Below are 18,439 nucleotides of genomic sequence, written 5' to 3'. Positions count from 1 at the left end.
TGGCCTCAGTACAGGCTTGGATGCAGGGCCTTTTCTGAGTTTTACTGTTGCAAAAGAATGAAGAGTTGGTTTCACTGTGCCCCGATACCCAGGTGTGCAATGTGAGTAGCCCTTTGAGGCCCATGCTGAAGAATGAAGAGAAGTTAATACATCCCTCTCCCTCACCCTCTACCACCTTGGTGGTGCTTGGATGCTGCATGCCAATGGTGTGATAAGAAAGATCAGTTACTTTGCTGGTCCCTGGGGGTCGCCCACCCCCCACCCTGCCGCTGACTTTTCTTCGTGCGTTGTCAGGCTTGCCTGAGTGTTTAGTGTGTTTGAGTGGGTGGCACTGAGACATAGATTGAGATTTGATGAAGTGAAACCTAGGTGGCCTTTCAGGTTGGGCAGTGCCTCTGCCTAGAGCCTGTGTTTCCTGTTCTTCTAGACTGAGAAAGATGCTTATGAAGATCTGGTAGGGGCTGACACTCCTCAGACTGACTTCATAGGAAACAGAATCTGTAGTCGTGGGTGCCATGTGAATTCCAAAACATGTTAGAGACATGTACCAGTAGCCACAACCTAGGAATAAATATGTATGTTTGTTCTTATTTATGGGGCTGAATGTGGTCAACATGTGTCAGAGTTTTCTGTTACTTTGTACACGTGAACTCATGTAATGTTTAACAAGAGGAAGTTGTATTATTGTGCTGTTTTACAAAGCGTTTTCGCACCGTCTAATACTAAAACTTACTGTTAAGAGGATAGAGGACATAAGAAAGGCACGACGACGACTACATGGTCCTGGAACACAAAGAGGACAGTAAGGGACATTGTTAAAAACCTCAGCAAAGGGGCTGCAGAGGTGGCTCTGCAACAGCCCACTCTTGCCTGCCATGCATGCCTAGCAAGGCCTGGAGTTTGATTCCCAGCACTTCCAGAATGTCTAGATAAAGTCCTGACTTCCATTTATAGTAATGTTCTATAGTGGCAGAAGATGTAACAGTGTGGGGATCAGGGATATGAGAACTAAAATTTCTACAAAATAAAAAGATTATTTTAAGCATCTGATCTAATGAAAATCAATTATTATCCTTACTCCGTGGGTTTCTGGTATTTAGAAAGGCTGAATACCTTTGTCGGTAGTCTGGCCTATACCATGCCTGTTAATTCTGCCTCACACATTGCATTCTGTGGACAGTTTCACTGCAGGGACACTGTAGCCTCTGAGGATTAAGACATGCTACATTCTCTGAGCTGGGAAAATGGCTCAATCGGTAAAGTGTTTTTGAGAACCTAAGTTTGATTCTCAGACCCCACTAAAAGAAAACAACCTGGTATGGTGGCACTTATAATCCTAGCAACAGAGAAACAAACACAGACAGGTGGACCTCAGGGCCTTGCTGGCCAGCCAGCCTAGCCTGGCCTACTTGGTGAGCTCCAGACCCATGAGAGACCTTGTCTCAAAAGAGGTTGATGTCATCTAGGGAATAATGCTTAAAGTTATCACCATCTCACTTTTACTCCGCGAGTGTGTCTGCGCACATGTAATTGCGTGCATGTGTGTGTGTGTGTGTGTGCGCGCGTGTGTGCGCGCACACACACACGCGCGCACACACACACACAGAGATAATTTAGTTTGAGATCAGGTCTCATGTAGCTGAGGCTGGCCTTGAACAGACTCACTATGTAGCTGAGGCTGGCCTTGAACTCTTGATCCTTTTGCCTCCATCTCTCAGGTATGCCACACTGTTCCTGGTCTATTTTGTGCTTTAATTGTTATTTATGGGGAACAGCGTGATCATTTTATAGATGTGTAATGAACAAACCATGGTGATTAGCACACTTCTATCTCCTTAAACATTTATCATTTCTTGACAGATAAGAAGTCATGATGATTCATGTTCACAACTGGAAAGATAACTCAAAGATATACTCCTTGCTGACTTTGAATCAGAAGCACTTACATATTTGAATGTATTATATAGTACTTATTTTAGGGGCCCACTTGATGAAGCCAATGCAACAGAAACCTGACTTAGGAGCACGTAGAGGAGATTCTGTGTGCCTTAGTTAGGTTTCCATTGCGGTGATAAAACACCATGGCCAGAAACAGCTTGGGAAAGAAAGGGTTAATTTCACATTACAGGTCACAGCCCTTCATTGAGGGGAGTCAGGGCAGGGACACAGAGGCAGGCACTGGTGCAGAGACCATGGGAGAACTCTGATTATTGACTGGCTCCTCCTGGCTCACTCAGTTTGCTTTCTTATACACCCCAGGAGACCTGCCCAAGGATGGCACTACCACAGTGGGCTGGACACTACCACATCAGTCAAGAAAATGTCCTACAGGCCAGTGTGATAGGGGAGTATTCTCAAGTGACGTTCCCTCTTCCCAAATGACTCCGCCTTGTGTCTAGTTGACAGCCAATGCAATTGACCCTTTGCCAACTTGACACACACGTATATAACTATTTAACTATAACCTTTCCTTTCTCATTTGTCTCTATGATGTTTGATTAATATCACAATATAAAACGTAACTTTAAAAGTACCAGTCTTTAAAACTGTAAATACTTTAAAAGTTCATTTTCTTTAAAATAGCCAAAAACCGCTCTAAAAATCTGAAGTCTCTCAACCAGACTCCTGGAAAACCAAGTTGCATGCTTCTTATTGCAAAGGGGAGGGACCAGGGCACAGTTAGAGTCAGACCAGGGCAAAACCAATGCCCAATAGCAATCAGTAGTAAATCAAATCCTGTAGCTCAGTGTCCTGTATCTGGGACTCACTCATAATCCTCTGGGCCCCAAAGGGCTTGGACAGCTCCATCTCTTTGGCGTCCTCAGCTTGTCTCCTAGGTTCCACCACACAGCCTCACTACACCTACCACTGTGCTTGGTTGTCACCCCCAAGTCTTGGCATCTCCAATATGCTGGAGGCTCTACGGGGTTCCCCTTCACTATTGACTCTCTGGCTTCTCTTCGGGGACTCTAATTCTGCCTCAGGGTTCTGTGGCTCTGTTTTCTCAGCAGATTGTAGTGTATGTCTGAGTTCAGTTCTACAGATTTGTAAAAGGTTTTCTTGGCTCACTGTTGCTACCTGCTAACACTGAGATGTGCCTCACATGTGAGTCTGGTGCAGTTGTTTTAAGTTGATAGTGGCTTTCTTATTTCCCATAGAAAGAGCAACATTGTGATCTTAAAGATAGCAACACAATGTATTACTGGTTGAGTGGAAGTTCAGTTAAAGGGCTCTCCAACTCCAAAGCCACTAGGCTGCAGTTCAGTGGATCTAAGTCTTGGCTCCATACCAGACTCACCCAGTGAGCTTCTGAGATGGCCAGACCTTTACCAAATAAACCAGACTGAAATCAGAGTATTAGTGGGAAGAGGCATTCGGTCACTACAGCCACAGTGAGAAAGCAGGCTTCTTGATTCTGCTTATGCAGTTCTTTTCATCCCCAGATCCAATAAATAAACTAGAGATTTATTCCCCAAATCCCTGGTGTGTGTGGAATTGCAGGGGAGTTTGTTTACTCACTTTGTTGTAGAAATGTAAGTGCCTAGCATCTACGTGATTCTCAGAGTCTGTGCTCACATTTCATGACTTTGAGACCAGATTATCTGGTTTGAATCTTGGTCTCCTTGTGCAGGTTATCTCTTTGTCCCTTGTTTTTTTGAGATAAACTGGAGATAATAATGACTTTAAGTCATTACTCAAACAAGTTAATGCATACAGAGTGATACGATCATGTTGATACATAGCTAAGGCTTCATAAAGTACACCTACTTTAATGTCTGAATATGGATGGACTCAGCTTACAACGTCTGAAACTTGTATTTGCTAATTCATGGATTGCAAAAGGACTATAGTAATGAAACTGTGTAGTTAGGTTCCTGGGTGTCAAATACTATGCATCTTTCTGTAGGCTCTTAGCAGTATCTGTATTCTCCTGCCTAGCATCTTACTGGCCTTGCTATTGAACCTTTACATCCCAGCTCAGTTCAGCCACTTCCTTCTGTATATTTCCTAAATGTTTCACATTGCCTGAATGTATATGAAAGGAGGCGGTTATACTACTTAGTTATTCTCTGGTATATTTCCACAGTAGGCCCTGTGTCTTGAGAGCCAGGTACAGTTAATAAGCAGGCATACAGAAGATCTTGAACCATGGATACATGATAAAAACATACCCACGAGGCTTGGTATACTTTCTAGATATTGGCAACCAACTTTGGTTTAATCTTCCTAGCAGCCAACTTGAAAAGTGTAGCACAGTAATTTGTTAAAATGGGCACGGAAGCAATGGGATGAAAACAAACCAATTATTCAGGACAATCACAAATACTCTCTTTGCTGAGATCATTATCCTAATGTTATAACTTTACATATGATTGTGTTAAAGAATGCCCACCGTATTAATCAGGGTTCCCTGTTAATAGTGGAGTTGATCTAAGGAGGCTGTGGGTGAACACTAGGAAGGGAAAGGTTGGGAGCTATCTAATCTTCATCCTTAAGATTCTATTTTTTATTTCATTGTCTAAAGTCAGCATGCAAAATAATGGATTTCATTATATGTGTTTCTCATTACCCTTTGCTCATATCCACATCTTTTATCCTGTCTTTATTCCCAAAATAATCACCCTTCTGCTTCCATAGATATGTACATATGCTCTCTATGTACATGTCTATACTCTGCGTATGAGAGAACACAGCACATTTGTCTTCCTTCCCCCATTGCCTTCTCTGGTCCTCCCTCCTACTCTCCATACCTTCCTTCCCCCAAACAATTGCTTTTCTACTTCACATCATATACTTTTAAGTCTGTATTCCACATATAAAAATTAATAAAAATATGCATTAACTTGTTTGAGTATTTGTCCTTCTGAGTCTGGGTTATGTTATTTAACATGATACACTACAGTTTCGTTAAGTCTAGAGCAAAGAAAAGAAGAAGGGCAAAGATAGCAAATGTCAAAATTTTACTTTTCTTTGGTTGAGTGAAAATTTATTGTGTATGTATAAGTCACATTTTCTTTATCCATTTGTGTCTTTTTCTGTGTATGTGTATGTATGTGTATGCGTGCACACATGCACAGTGCATATGAACATGTATGGTGCAGAGTTGTTCCTGAGGGGCCATCCACATTGTTGGTTTTTGTATTATGTTTGTTTTGAGATGGGCTCTCTCACCAGAAAGTATTTGGTCTCCAATTAGCCGCACAAATGTGTCTGTCTGCCTTCGCAGTGCTGCTATTAGAATCACACCACCATACCCAGCTCTTCTCGTGGGTTCTGGAGAGCAAACTCAAGTTGTAATGCTGTGAGCAGTTGACTAAGCTATCTTGACATCCTGTATCCAATCACCTCTTTCAAAAGAGCTCTACTTTTAGTCTGTGTGCATGCGTGTTTGCCTGCTGCATGTATATACACTGCAAGCCTGATTTCCACAGAGGTCAGAGAAGGCTTTCAGATCTAGGTGGTTGTGAGTCACCATGTGGGTGTTGGAAATAGAGCTCATGTCCTCTACCAGAGCTCTTAACCACGGAGCCATCTCTCCACCCCACCTTCCATTAACATCTTGATGGGCATCCACATTATATATCTTGGCCATTGTGAGTCGTGCCACAGTAAACAGGGTGTGCGTGTGTCTCTGGTGTGTTGGCTTAGATTCCCTTGGGTATATACCTTGGAGACATACATACTATATCCATAGCCATACCTATACCCATATAGATATAGATATGGATGATGTGGTTGTCCTGGTTTTAGTTCATCCACACTGGTTTGCATAGTAGCTGCGCTAGTTTACATCCCCAGCAGTAGCATGTAAGGGTTTCTTCTCCTGTAACCTCCCCAACATTTCTTGTGATTAATTTTCTTAATGACGAAGGTTAAAATGGACTCTCAGTGTAGTTTTGATATCCATTCCATGGTGGCTAAGACTGTTGAACATTTTCTCATGTAGGTATTTGTCGTTTGTATTCTTTTGGATATGTGTGTATACATAGAGACATGGAGGTCAGAGGTTACATTGAGTGTCTTCCTCAATCACATCTTGAGTTTAACTTTTGAGATAGGGTGTCTCACTGAACCTGGAGCTCACCAGTTCATCTAGACTGTAAACAGGTCCCAGACATTCTCCTGTCTCTGACTTCCCAGGCCCAGGATTACAGTCACACTTCTCCATGCCCAGTCTTTTATCTAGGTGATGAGGATCCAAACTTTGCGTAGAAAGCACTTCACCCAGGAGCCATCTACCCAGCTCCTGAATATCCTCTTTTTAGAACTGTTCAATTTACTTTCCCATTGATTGATTGATTGATTGGAATATTTGGGGGGATTTTTTGTGTTTAATTTTTTGAGTTCTTTATATATTGTAGATATTAGTCCCCTGCCAGCCATTTAGCAGAAACTTCTTGCTCTTTGCCATGTTAATTGTTCTCCCTGCTGTATAGAAGTATAGAAGTTTTTTAATCTCACAGACCCCATTCTGCCAGTTCTTGCAAGTATTTCCTGTTCTACTGAAGTCATTTACTGAAAATGTGTGCCTATGCCTATGTCTTGAAATGTTTTCTTATATCACATCAAAATTTGGGGTCTTACATTAAGGTCTTTGGTCCATTTTTAAGTTGACTTTTGTGCAGGGTGAGAGATGGGGATCTAACTTTATTCTCCTACTTGTGGAAACCCAGTCTTCCTAGCATTATGTGTTGAAGAGGTTGCCTTTTCTCCAATGTATGATTTTGGCACTTTATAAGGAAACAGGTGGCTGAAGTAGGATGTGCGTATTTCTGGGTCCTCTACTGGTGTGCACATCTGCTTGTCTGTTGGTACTATGCTATTTTATATATAGCTCTTAAAATCCTATAATTCCAAATTATATGTGTAAGGTTTGGTGCTGTTGGTTTTCAATCAATAAAGGCAGATATCAAACATGTTTACACCTTTAGTTATTGAGTGTGCTATCAGAACACCAAAGAGTAAAATCACTATTAATTTAGTTGAAGTATCCAGTTATTCAAGATACTGTCTAATTGGAGTGCAAAGGATGTTAAGGGACTTCTCAGACTATTTTAAAATTAAATTTGCCTAAACTCTTCTAAGTGATTTTGTAGATTTCCATAATAAATGTGGCAAACATTTCTCTTATGGGATGTAAATAATCAAACTCTGTTGCACTGTAGAGTAATATTATAAAGCACTTAGCTAATCAGATTGTGAAGTTGCTCAAAATTCCTACCATGTAATTTTTGCATAGAGAGAGGCTGCCTCATGCTGTGCAATTAACGGGTTTTATTAGCTATAAATTCTGTGTTGCCGGCTGGCCTTATGCCCCAGTGCCTGGGGAGAATTAGATCTTGCTTTTTGACCTGATCTTGCACAGTCATGTGTCAAGAAGGTGTGGACATGTTGCAGCAGGGATAGTGGCCCAGCCTCTGAGAGGGAGTCACCAAGAGGTTTCCTTAAACTTCTGTAACTAGGAGGGCTATGGAATTTTCCAGCCCCCTTGTAATGTAATGTCTGGATGTTCTATAATCTCATATTCCTTCTGTTCTCAAATCATGTTTGTACGTAAAGCAGTATGGTTTGCTGATAAACAGGGCTGTGAGATCACACAACTTATATTAAAAATCTTCCTGGTAAGAGAAGGTAAATGCTTTGGAAATGTGTTGTGTTTAGGTAAAAATCATAAGTAAACATGGAAAAACAAATATATGAAACTAAATCAAGCAACTCATGCTGGTGGAATCCACTGTTAGGAGAGATGAGTTAATTGGCCTGGGAGTGTGAACTGACCGGCGATGAATGGGTTGTAAAGAGCAGGGAAGAGGCCAGAGAAGAGGCTCACATTGGTTGAGCACCTGGCATTTGCTGGAACTGGAGTAGGACTTACTTTCCCCTGTGTTGCAAGTGAGAATGAGTCTCCAGTCTTAACTTTCCCAAGTCTTTAGGTGTTAGCTTTCTATTACTGTAACATGCCCCTGAGACCAACCCTCCTAAACAGGGCAAAGGTTAGCTTGGCTCAGTTTGGGAGGGTTTGTATGACCGACTGGCTGTCTCTGGTGCCTGGACACCGGAACATGTGGCAAGAATGTTTGGTAGAGGAAACATGTTCACTTTATGGCTGGGTGCAAAAGAGATGACAGGGAAAGAGGGAGGGCTCCATTTCCCTTTCAGGCCTGGAACTTCCACCCAGGCCCCGCCTCTTCCTTCACGCTGTCTCCCGGGTACCACCCCAGAGATGGAGCCTTTATTGACCTGACGCCTTGCTGCCCCTGCCAGTCTCCTGTTAGTAGCAGAGCCAGACTCCCACTGAAACCAGTCACAGTGCAGAGGACGAGGTCCTAACACACCAGGCCAGTTTGCTGGGTAGGCATTGAGTGCCTCCTCCATGAAAAATGGATTAGTGATGCAGTAGTTACCACCATCTGAATCATTTTCTAGGAACAAAGCAAACCCCAAGGCTTTCTTTGGAAAAGACATTTTTTTTTTTTTTTTTTTTTTTTTTTTGTGTATCCCTGGTTATCCTGGAACTCACTCTGTAGACCAAGCTGGCCTCAAACTCACAGAGATCCACCTGCCTCTGCCTCCTAAGTGCTGAGATTAAAGGTGTGTGCTACCACCGCCCAGCTTGGAAATAGCCTTTTTTTTTTTTTTTTTTAATAGTTTAGCACAAGGTAGCCAACTCTTTGACAAGGTAAGTATATTGTGATCAAAAGCCAGATTTTCGTGTGCAGTTTTGTCACCCAAATTTGAGCAAAGCTGTTTTAATAATTTTTTTTTTCCTGTTAACCACAACTACACCCAGTTGCAGACACAATGAATGTAAATCTTTAGCCAACATGTTATTTGAGACATTCTTTGAGGCTTGGGTCTGAACACTGCTTGTTTCATTAAGTTCTTGACACCCTGCTATTCAGCCAAGTTAGTCTAACCTCAGTCTTAGTTAGGCATGTCTTAACCTGGAGGGCCAAGGCCCATCTCCGTGTTGAGTCAGCCCCAACATCCCACCCAGGAAAACCCTTGAGCAACTAGAGGCTTCCCAGTTCTGCTGGCGTGGCCAATGAAAGCTTCGTGCGACTTCGTGTCAGCTTTCAAGAAACATGCAACTTCGTGCCAGCTTTCAAGAAACATGTGGAGAATGACTGGTTTCGTTTTTCTTAGCATCTGTAACCAGTTTCCTAGAAGGAAAAAGAAAAAAAAACGTCTTCATGACATCAGTCAAATCTCTTTAGGGACATAGGGTTCCTGTTATGCAGCCTAAATTCAGTTCATTTAGCCTTTCTTATTCCCAGAGTACCTGGGGAGCCTCACTGGAAAGAGAATCTATAGATCTGTAGAGCTTGCTGCTTGTCATGTGACTGCTTGTGAATGGGTCTCATTAAACCCAAAGTGACTCCAAAAGCATGACCTGTGCCTGACACTCTGGTGACTAACCCCCCCCCCCCATCCTGCTTTGTAAGTTGTTCCTGTGCCAGCATTTCCAAAGTCAAGGGGCTAGTTTCCCATTTTACCATCATGTCTGAATCACGTTTTTAAAAAGGGTTTATTTGAGGAAGATGTTTCAAGCCATGAGTGCAGCATGCTTCTGGTATGGGTCCGTTTGTGCCCCTGGAAACTTGATGCATGCAAACCTTATGCCTGAGATTGAGAACTGTCCTTCATTTGTCCTGGTGATCAGAGAGTGAGGTAATTAGCAGAGAAAGGATGGAAGGGGAAGGTCTTCCCCTGGCCTGAAGGGAGTAGGCAGCTTGGGGTCTGCTGCCCCTTGCCTCTCCGCCCTCCTGCCAAGGACAGCAGTTGTGGGCTCTGTGGTCATGAAGATGAGTAGTGCTCTGTACTGAGAAACTGGGGTTTTCCTCTTTCACAAACTTCCCAGTGCATCTGTGCGTACATGCCTGCTGCTCGCCAAGTGTAGGAAGGGCAGCCTGCATGGTGAGGCCCCACTGCAGCGTGTAGGGGCTCCATCCCAGCGCATGGCAGAGGAGCGCTTGCTGCAGCAACATGAAGAAACAGTGTGTGGATCATCTGCAGAATCGCTTCTGGAACTAGATGGCAGAATGTCTAGGATAGAAAACAAGAATAGAAGGTTCAAGGCTGAGTAAGCTTCTGCCTTCTTTTTTTCAATATTTGAAATAATAGTATAATTACATTTCTCCTTCCCTTCTTCCCTCCAAAACTTCCCATATACATCTCCCAGCTCTCCTTCAAATTCATGGTCTCTCTTTTTTTTTTTTCTTCACTATTTGTTATACATGATATGTGTGTGTATGTGTTTGTATATCTGTTATATTTAATATATACACATATATTCCTAAATATAATCTGCACCTTCCATGTAATGTTACTTACATGTATGTTTTAGGGGCTGGCCAATGGACACTGGACAACCGGTTGCTGTGCCCTTCCCTGGGAAAGGTTGTCTCTCCAGTTCCCAGGTTTCCTCAGTTGTGTATAGTTCTTTGTGTAGGACTAGCCTCGGGTCATCTCCCCATCCAGTGTGGCATGTGTGTTGTCATTCTTATTCCACTCATGTGTAGGCGGCAGTCATGCTGGTGAGGCTTGATGGGTGTGGCTTCTGACATTCCTTGGAGACACAATCTGCCAGCAAACTCCCTGACTCTCTGGCTCTTACAGTCTTTTTACTCCTTCTTCTGCAATGATCCCTGAGCCTTAGGTGTGGGAGTGTTTTGGTTATGTCTCCATTGGGACCAGGCTCCAGAACTCTGTGTTTTGCTTCATTGTGGTTTTCTGTCGTGGTCTCTGTCTGTTGCAAAGAGAAGTCTCCCTAGTGAGTGGTGAAACTACACTTATCTGTGGGTATAAGGACAAGTGTTTGAGGTTGTTGTGAGGTACTGTGCTGGTTTAGTAAATTGGTGTTTGACGAGTCCCCTCCCATGACCATGACATCACTAGCACTGAGTAGTTAGGTTTCTAGGACAGGAGACACAGGGCATGCTTAAAGAGTGAAAAGCAAGCCAGGATTCTCCAACAAAGGTGTGTGTTTGGCTCGGACAGTGACAGTTTTGAAGCACTGCCATCAAGTCCTACCTCCCAAAGTTTAAGTCAACATAAATTTCAAACCTGGCCTCTGCATGGTCAGACAGTCTTTCTTTTGAAATCTAGCCCAAGCTGCCCTTCCAGCTAGCTCAGATAAAAGAAGAGAGCCGCTACTGGAGCAAACATGAACTGTCCAGTATTGTATTTTTGCCGGTATTGACTCCATGCCAAACCTCTATTTTCTATCTAGTTACTAGTCACAGAATGTGTTTTTAATGAAATCGAAACTCTTTATGGGAATAAATGTGTTGCAACCCCCCCCACATACACCAATTTATAGTTTGCAAATTCCCTTGGGGTGCCCTTTTTGACTTTCTTCTTGGTATCCCCTTTCGGGGCTGGAGAATTAAAAATCCATTTTCCGATGGCAAATAATATGCTGTAGACTTAAAATGTTAAACCTTTTCTATATTTAACTTATGCCTCCTTCCATTTTAAATTTCTTGATTAGCCATAGTTTATCTCCATAAAGTCATAAGACTTTAATATATGTGATTTATGTACACAATGTCCTAATGAGTTCTGGTAATAAGACTTTAATATATGTGATTTATATACACAATGTCCTAAGGAGTTCTGGTATCTTGCTAGCCACAGCCGACTCCTCAGCTCCAGCTACCAGAACCACAGAGACAAATTCAAAATAACAAATGGCACCAATAGAGTCTTTAAACTTTTCTGCGAAACTTCACGAGTCAGGCCTTCATCTTCCACATTGCCTTCAACACTCGTCTCTTCCAAACTTCTATAGAACAGCTCAGGAAACATTGAACACTCACTGGTTTCTCTTGCCCAAAGCCCAGGTTTGCCCAAAGTGCCCACAGTCACTGCCCCCAACAACATGATCTCGTCTGCCACAGCAATACCCCACAATCCTTGTACTGATTTCTGTCCTAGTTAGGGTTACTATTGCTGTGATAAAATGCCATGATCAAAACAATTTGGGGAAGAAAGGATTTATTTCATCTTATACTTTGAGGTAACAGTCATCACTAAAGTCAAGGCAGGAACTCAATCGAGGCAAGATCCTGGAGGCAGAAGCTGTAGCAGAGGCCACAGAGGGTGCTGCTTACTGGTTTGCTCTCCATGGCTTTGCTTAGCTTGCTTTTCACTAATTTAAAAAATGCCCTACAACTGGATCTCATGGAGGCATTTTCTCATTTTAGGTTCCTTCCTTTCCAATAACTCAAAATATACAGTATCCTCTTTTAGATATTAACAAATATGCACTATGAATTTTTTAACTTACAAAGTAAGTTTAATAAATGTAACATATTTTTCCATGTCATCCTTGGAAAGTTTCCTAGTATTAATATATTTCAAACTGTACCAATATGGCCTCCTATTAGATCTCCAGCAAATACCAGAAATCTGCCTTTCTCGTTTACATGAGAAGGTAACAACAATGTATTTGTAATTACTTATTGGAAAAAATCACTATAAATGGGCATAATATAAATACAGACTATAAATGAATCTATTCCATTAGTACAGTGGTTCTCAACTGGAGGTCATGACCCATCCAGGGAGTTGTATATCAGATATTTACATTATGATTCATAATAGTAACACAATCGCAGTTATGAAGTAGCAACAAAATAATTGTATGGTTGGGGGCCATCACAGCATGAGGAACTGTGTTAAAGGGTGACTATGTTAGGAAGGTTGAGAACCACTGCCTTAGTGCCCAAATACCTCTAGCTTAATTTTGACTCACTCAACTGATAAATGCCTAGGCTTGCTGCACACCCACCCCAAAGAGATAGTATACAGAAGAAATATATATATATATATATATATATGTATGTATGTATGTATGTATGTATGTATTATGTATGTATGTATGTATGTATGTATGTATGTATGTATAAAAGGTTTTTACTAAAATAAATACGCTGTCTACCTTTTCATCCTCCCCCGTTCCCACAGCTAGGATCAGTGACTCTTGTTGCCATTTCCATCCCAATCAGGAAACTTCAGACTTTGGAGCATGCTTCTAAAGGCACTTTTGTCAGCATCCTGTCCTTGTTGAGCATGCATGTCTTTGTAAATGCAAGCAAAAGGAGAGCAAATGTGAAGCCTGTGTGATGAGGCGCATACATGTGACATTTCACACAGTTTTGTTTTGATTTTTCTACAGGCTGAGATACTGAGCGTCCTCAGCCACAGGAACATCATCCAGTTTTATGGGGTGATTCTGGAACCCCCCAACTATGGTATCGTCACAGGTAGGCACTCACTGTCCATCTGTCTGTCTTCCTTCCCAGTTGCCTGGCTTTTGGTTCCTTCATATGTGAAAATGCTTCCAATCAGGTTCTGCTGAGAATTGTGAGCTACTGTCAGACGTCACTTTTGTTGCCATAAAGCATTAATAAAACTGATTATATCAATATAATTAGGAATGGTGTTTGCACCTCTACCCATGTCTAATTGTGCTAATTATACCTGTGTAGATGCTGTTTAAATGCACCTGCAGCTGCAACGCCAGTATGTAAGGTGCCGTTTAACTAAAATTTCGTTTAATTAGTTGAAGTGAGAGATGTTTTTTTGTAACTCTGTGACCTTTTATAAATTAAGATTTCTTGAGCTGTTCATGTTGTAATTCTTGCAGTGCATTCTAATCCCATTAGAGCTCTTTATTCAGGGCTCTGGTGTGAAGATCATATTTTTCAGGTTTGGTCATTTGCACTACTAACGACCTTGAGCTAAATTATCACGTAGTTGTGAGCAGGAACTTTTAGCAGATGGAAATACTCTTTCTAATACTCTTTCTAAAAATGAACACATGGAAAATTTTGCCACAAGAAACTACAAAAGATACACTTTGAAATATGTTACACTTACAGTTGTTCATCCTAGTGAGCAGTGTTAGGCCCCTGTAACTGTAATGCTGGATTTTATAGTAAATAACTTTGATCAGGTCCTTTATCATGGTACCCCTTTGCTCAAATGAAAACCAAGGAAGAAAATCTTACGAGAGTCACACTGTTTTCTTGCACTATAGTGGCAAGGCCTTGGATGGTCTTTAGAGGAAAACAACAAAACACTCATACTGGAAAGAATGGGATTAGGTGCTTTCTTAGAAAATCCTCATAGAAACCCTGAAAAGTGAGCTAAATAAACTGGAACTCTTTAAGTACCTTTGCCACATGGTCACCCAGCTGACAGCAGACCCAGAGTGGCACAAAGGCCTCACGTGGCTATTCCCTTCCTGCTTGCAAGCCAGGTTTTGGAAGGCTCACTCGTTCTTCATGGGGACAGGTGGCTATTATGTCCATCCTCTGGTAGTCTGATCCACTCTACTCTCAAATAGCAACGTTTGCATCCTTACTAGGCAGAGAGTTTGCAGTCTTTCGTCTGTACTGAAATGGGTGCTTGGCAACGGTTATCTTGAACCTGTGTGTCTTATCATATGTAAACCCCAGAACAGGTTCTGCTGTTATGTGCAAACCTTTGGTGTCAGGTTTCTCATCCAAATTTAAGTTTTCTTCTGACTCAGTTGCCATACAGCCCCCTCTCCCAAGTGCATCATATTTACTTTTGACTGGTTATACTCTCTGTATGGATCTGAATCCCGTTTTCTGATCCTTGTTTGTAGCTAATATTTGTACCTGGCATATATTATTCCTGTCCACTAATAGATTAGAAATAGTGGTGTCTCTTATTCCCATGAAGTGTAATGCTTGGAGAAGGAGATTTTAGCTGAGCTAAGTCAATGGACTTGTCTTAGTGAAGATGTCTATCACTGTGATAAACACCTTGAGGAAAAACAACTTGGGGAGGGAAAGGTTTACTTTACTTTGAATATCACAGTTCATCATCTGAGAAGTCAGGGCAGGCACTCAAGGTAAGAACATGGAGTCAGCAAATGAAGCAGAGGCCATGGAGGGGTGCTGTTTACTGGTTTGTTCCTCATGGCTTGCTTAGTTTGCTTTCTTATACAGCCCACAACAACCTGCCTACAGATGACCCTGTCCCTGCTGTGGGTGGAGTCTGCCCACATCAATCATTAAGAAATCATCCTACAGACTTGCCTACATGTGATCTGATTGGGGCATTTTCTCAACTGAGATTGATTTTCCTAAATAACTCTAGGTTGTAACAACAGATTGATGAGCATGGGGTTTTCCAGTTTCCTGAGGTGAGGACAAAGAGAAGAGATGTGAATCCCTTTCCAAGACTTTACTGTCTGTGCCAAGGAATGTGTGAAGTGTGTTTAGCCACCACACCAGCCATAGCCATTGCATCCAATAGAAAGAATCCTAATCAGTCCTGGGGTGGGTTGGGGGGATGATTTCATTTGCATGCTTATCTGATTAGCCAGGCTTTATTCTCTGTTTCCCTTCTGCACTTGCTCTTCCTACCTGCCAAAATTCTTTGGTAGATTCTTTCAAACACATTGTTTCTTTATGTCTTTGTGTCTGAAAGACAAAAAATAAGCAGTGTTTGACATTAAGTACTTCTTTAAGTTTCTGAATTATGGCATAATAGCTAGCTTTCTTATTGAATCAGTGAGGTTGTTTATGAAAGACTACTTGCCCGTTTTGCTGTTTGAACGGGTATCACTTTAATATGGTTATTGTTATGTCTAGACAACCAACCTTCCTCAGTATTAGGATAAAACCTTCTCAGCGAATGGTACATGTACCAACCATGCCATACTGGGGGCTAAATCATCAATCAATTCAGTGAACTTCCATCATCTATTTCAGATGTTGGAGACTCTGAGAGAGGAAGTTTGAATGGCTTACCTTCATTCAGCTTGAGATTTTTGTTAATTGGAAAGGTTGTTAGAGAAGGTAACTGCTGTAATTCATATTTGAAGGAATGATTTACCAGAGGGATAGAGTAGACAAGTGCTAGAATGCAAGGTGCAAGATGTGTGGTCTGGTCCTGACTCTGCCAAACCTTCATAGATAACTCACTGAGAATCCCTCTGAGTCTCCATTGCCTTGTGTTAATGAAGGGACTGGAAGAGACGCTCTCTGGGAGAGTGTACATGTGTGTGCACACACACGTCTGCATGCATATTTGTGGGACGTTTTCATCATAGACTTATAGAACTGCTTATGAGGGGGTGTAAGAAATCACCTAAGAGACACCTGTCAATTTCTTTCCTTTGGAGGAGAAATGAACACCTCATCCCCCCAGATCTGTAAAGCAATGGAGTAACTAGAAGCTCAGACTCCAAGGTCAAAAGAAAAGATTCTATAATGTTTTTCTTGGTCCTTGGAAATCTCTTACTACTCTAACGTGTAAACCCCCACGGCAGGAAAATAGGGAGATTAGATACTAGAACATATGACTCTTTTGTAGCAAGCCATATCGGAGGAAGGTCGTATTGAAGGGTATCAGACTTGGTCCTAATGTTCCAGAGGAAAAATGCTTTGGGACCCCAGAAGTGTAGATAATTGCATCTTTGGGCTTAGTGGCTGATTGCACTCCTTGTTTACTATGTGTCTGTATTACTTCATCCCATTGCATCAAGAGAATATACTAGTTCTGCATGGCTTGTCAATAGGTCCAACTAAGTCCTCATTCAATTCAACCAGAAAACACATTAATTATAAGTATCCAAACTCATTTCCTTTAGCTTGATTCTGATTTACTTTAATGACAGACACATTAATTTGCATGTTCCGCTATTGTCTGGTCCTTGGTATTAACCAAGTGTCACATTTTATAACAGACTGCAGACATTTGCCCAAATTGATTTCTTCTGCTGGTCATAATCTAAACTAAGGTTTGTCTTGATGGTACTTTATTATAAAGAAGTTTCATGATAATGATATTTGTTGCAACAGTAGTACACTGGGCTCTCCATATGCAAAGGTTCCCCATTCATGGATTTAACCAGCTAAGGAGAAAAAGAGTCTGTGGTGGGAGGGGGGTTGGGGATGGAAAGGAATACACTATCACCACTGTTCGCTTAGTGTCTACATTGTATTTGCTTGAGTGAGTGGTACAGGGCTGATTCTAAGTACCGATGTTCCTCCTACAGTGGGCTTAAGTGCTAGTAAACCTAACATAAGTTGCTAGTATCCAAGACAAAAGTGCATTTACTGCACCTAACCTATAAAACATCATAACTCAGCAACCTCCCTTATAGAATAGGGGAGGTTCTCTTTGTGACCCTTGCAACTGACTGGAGACCATGGGAATATAGTAAGAAACTGCCATATTGCACATGATCAGCAAGAAGAGATCATAATTCCAAGTGTGTTTTCTACAGAATGTATGTCATTTTCACACTGGAATTTCAGTTAAAACACACACCCACACATATGACATGGGCAATGGTGATGCACACCTTTAATCCCAGCACTCAAGGGGCAGAGGCAGGCAGGTTTCTGTGAGTTCAAGGCCAACCTGGTCTATCTAGTGAATTCCAGGACAGCCATGACTACACAGAAAAGCCCTGTCTTAAAAAGCCAAAACCAAACAAATAAAACAAAAACACATTTGTTTTCATTGTGTGTGTATTACATGCATATGCAAGCACTGTTATTTTATAGAAGAGACCTGAGCATCTAGACGTTTTAGTACCCAGATGGGGGAACTCAATGATGATTGATTCTAAGATAGGACTATACATATTTGCATTTTCAGAGCCTGCTATCATCACTATAAAACTCAAAAGGAAAAAAAAAAAACACCTTGGAAATCAAAGGACATATTTCTAATGTATTAATAACTTAAAACTGTTTACAAATTCATGTGCATGTGTTTTGCCTACATGAGGGTGTTGGGTACTCTGGATTTGGAGTTGCAGACAGTTGAGCGCTGTCATGTGGGTGCTGGGAATTGAACTGGGTCCTCTGGAAGAACAGCCAGTGTTCTTAACTGATGAATCATCTCTCTAGCCTGTGTTAGTAAGTTTTTGTAAAATATTAAAACAAAGCTTTCTTTGCCAGTATGGTTCCTGTGAACATGGCGAACATTCCTAAGACCTACTGGACATTGTAGGAAAACAAGCAAAAGCCATGGCAAGCATGAGTGCTACAAAATGTCACAGGACCAGAAAAGCAAGGATTCGTGCTGTGCCCAGGGAAAGTGCTGTGGTGGGCAGACTGAGCCTACTTTCCACAAAGAAGAATGCACTGAGCCCACCTGCAGATCTGAGAGGATGTTGGCTAGTAAGAGATGTAAGCTTAACTGGGAGGCGATGAGAAGAGCCAAGTGATCCAGTTCCACATTGACTTTGTTATGCAGACAATAAAATAATGAGCTTTAGTCACCCAAAAAGGAAGGGAGAAAACACATACTTTACACTGAAACTCAAAGTGCTACCTGCTAGGGACATAAAGTGATGTGACAGGCACAGAGTCCTATGGATTTATGGTGAGTCTTCAATTCCCAATGAAACACCCAAAAAGGTAGACAAATTCACTCCCTT

General features: G+C 41.7%; 1 protein-coding gene across 3 annotated transcripts in view; it reads left to right on the top strand.

Moving 5' to 3' along the window:
- The window catches only part of Map3k20 (mitogen-activated protein kinase kinase kinase 20), a 152,461-nt gene that overhangs the window by 52,679 nt on the left and 81,343 nt on the right, over positions 1-18,439 (top strand). For all 3 annotated transcript variants that reach the window (XM_051184475.1, XM_051184477.1, XM_051184476.1), the window contains exon 3: positions 13,184-13,271. In XM_051184475.1, coding sequence (XP_051040432.1) covers positions 13,184-13,271 — 88 coding nt within the window. The remainder of the gene's footprint in view (positions 1-13,183; positions 13,272-18,439) is intronic.

This window comes from Phodopus roborovskii, unplaced genomic scaffold, assembly GCF_943737965.1.
Source record: "Phodopus roborovskii unplaced genomic scaffold, PHOROB, whole genome shotgun sequence".
Taxonomy (NCBI): domain Eukaryota; kingdom Metazoa; phylum Chordata; class Mammalia; order Rodentia; family Cricetidae; genus Phodopus; species Phodopus roborovskii.
Note: the sequence above shows the minus strand (reverse complement) of the source record. Positions and strands in the feature narration are given on the sequence as shown.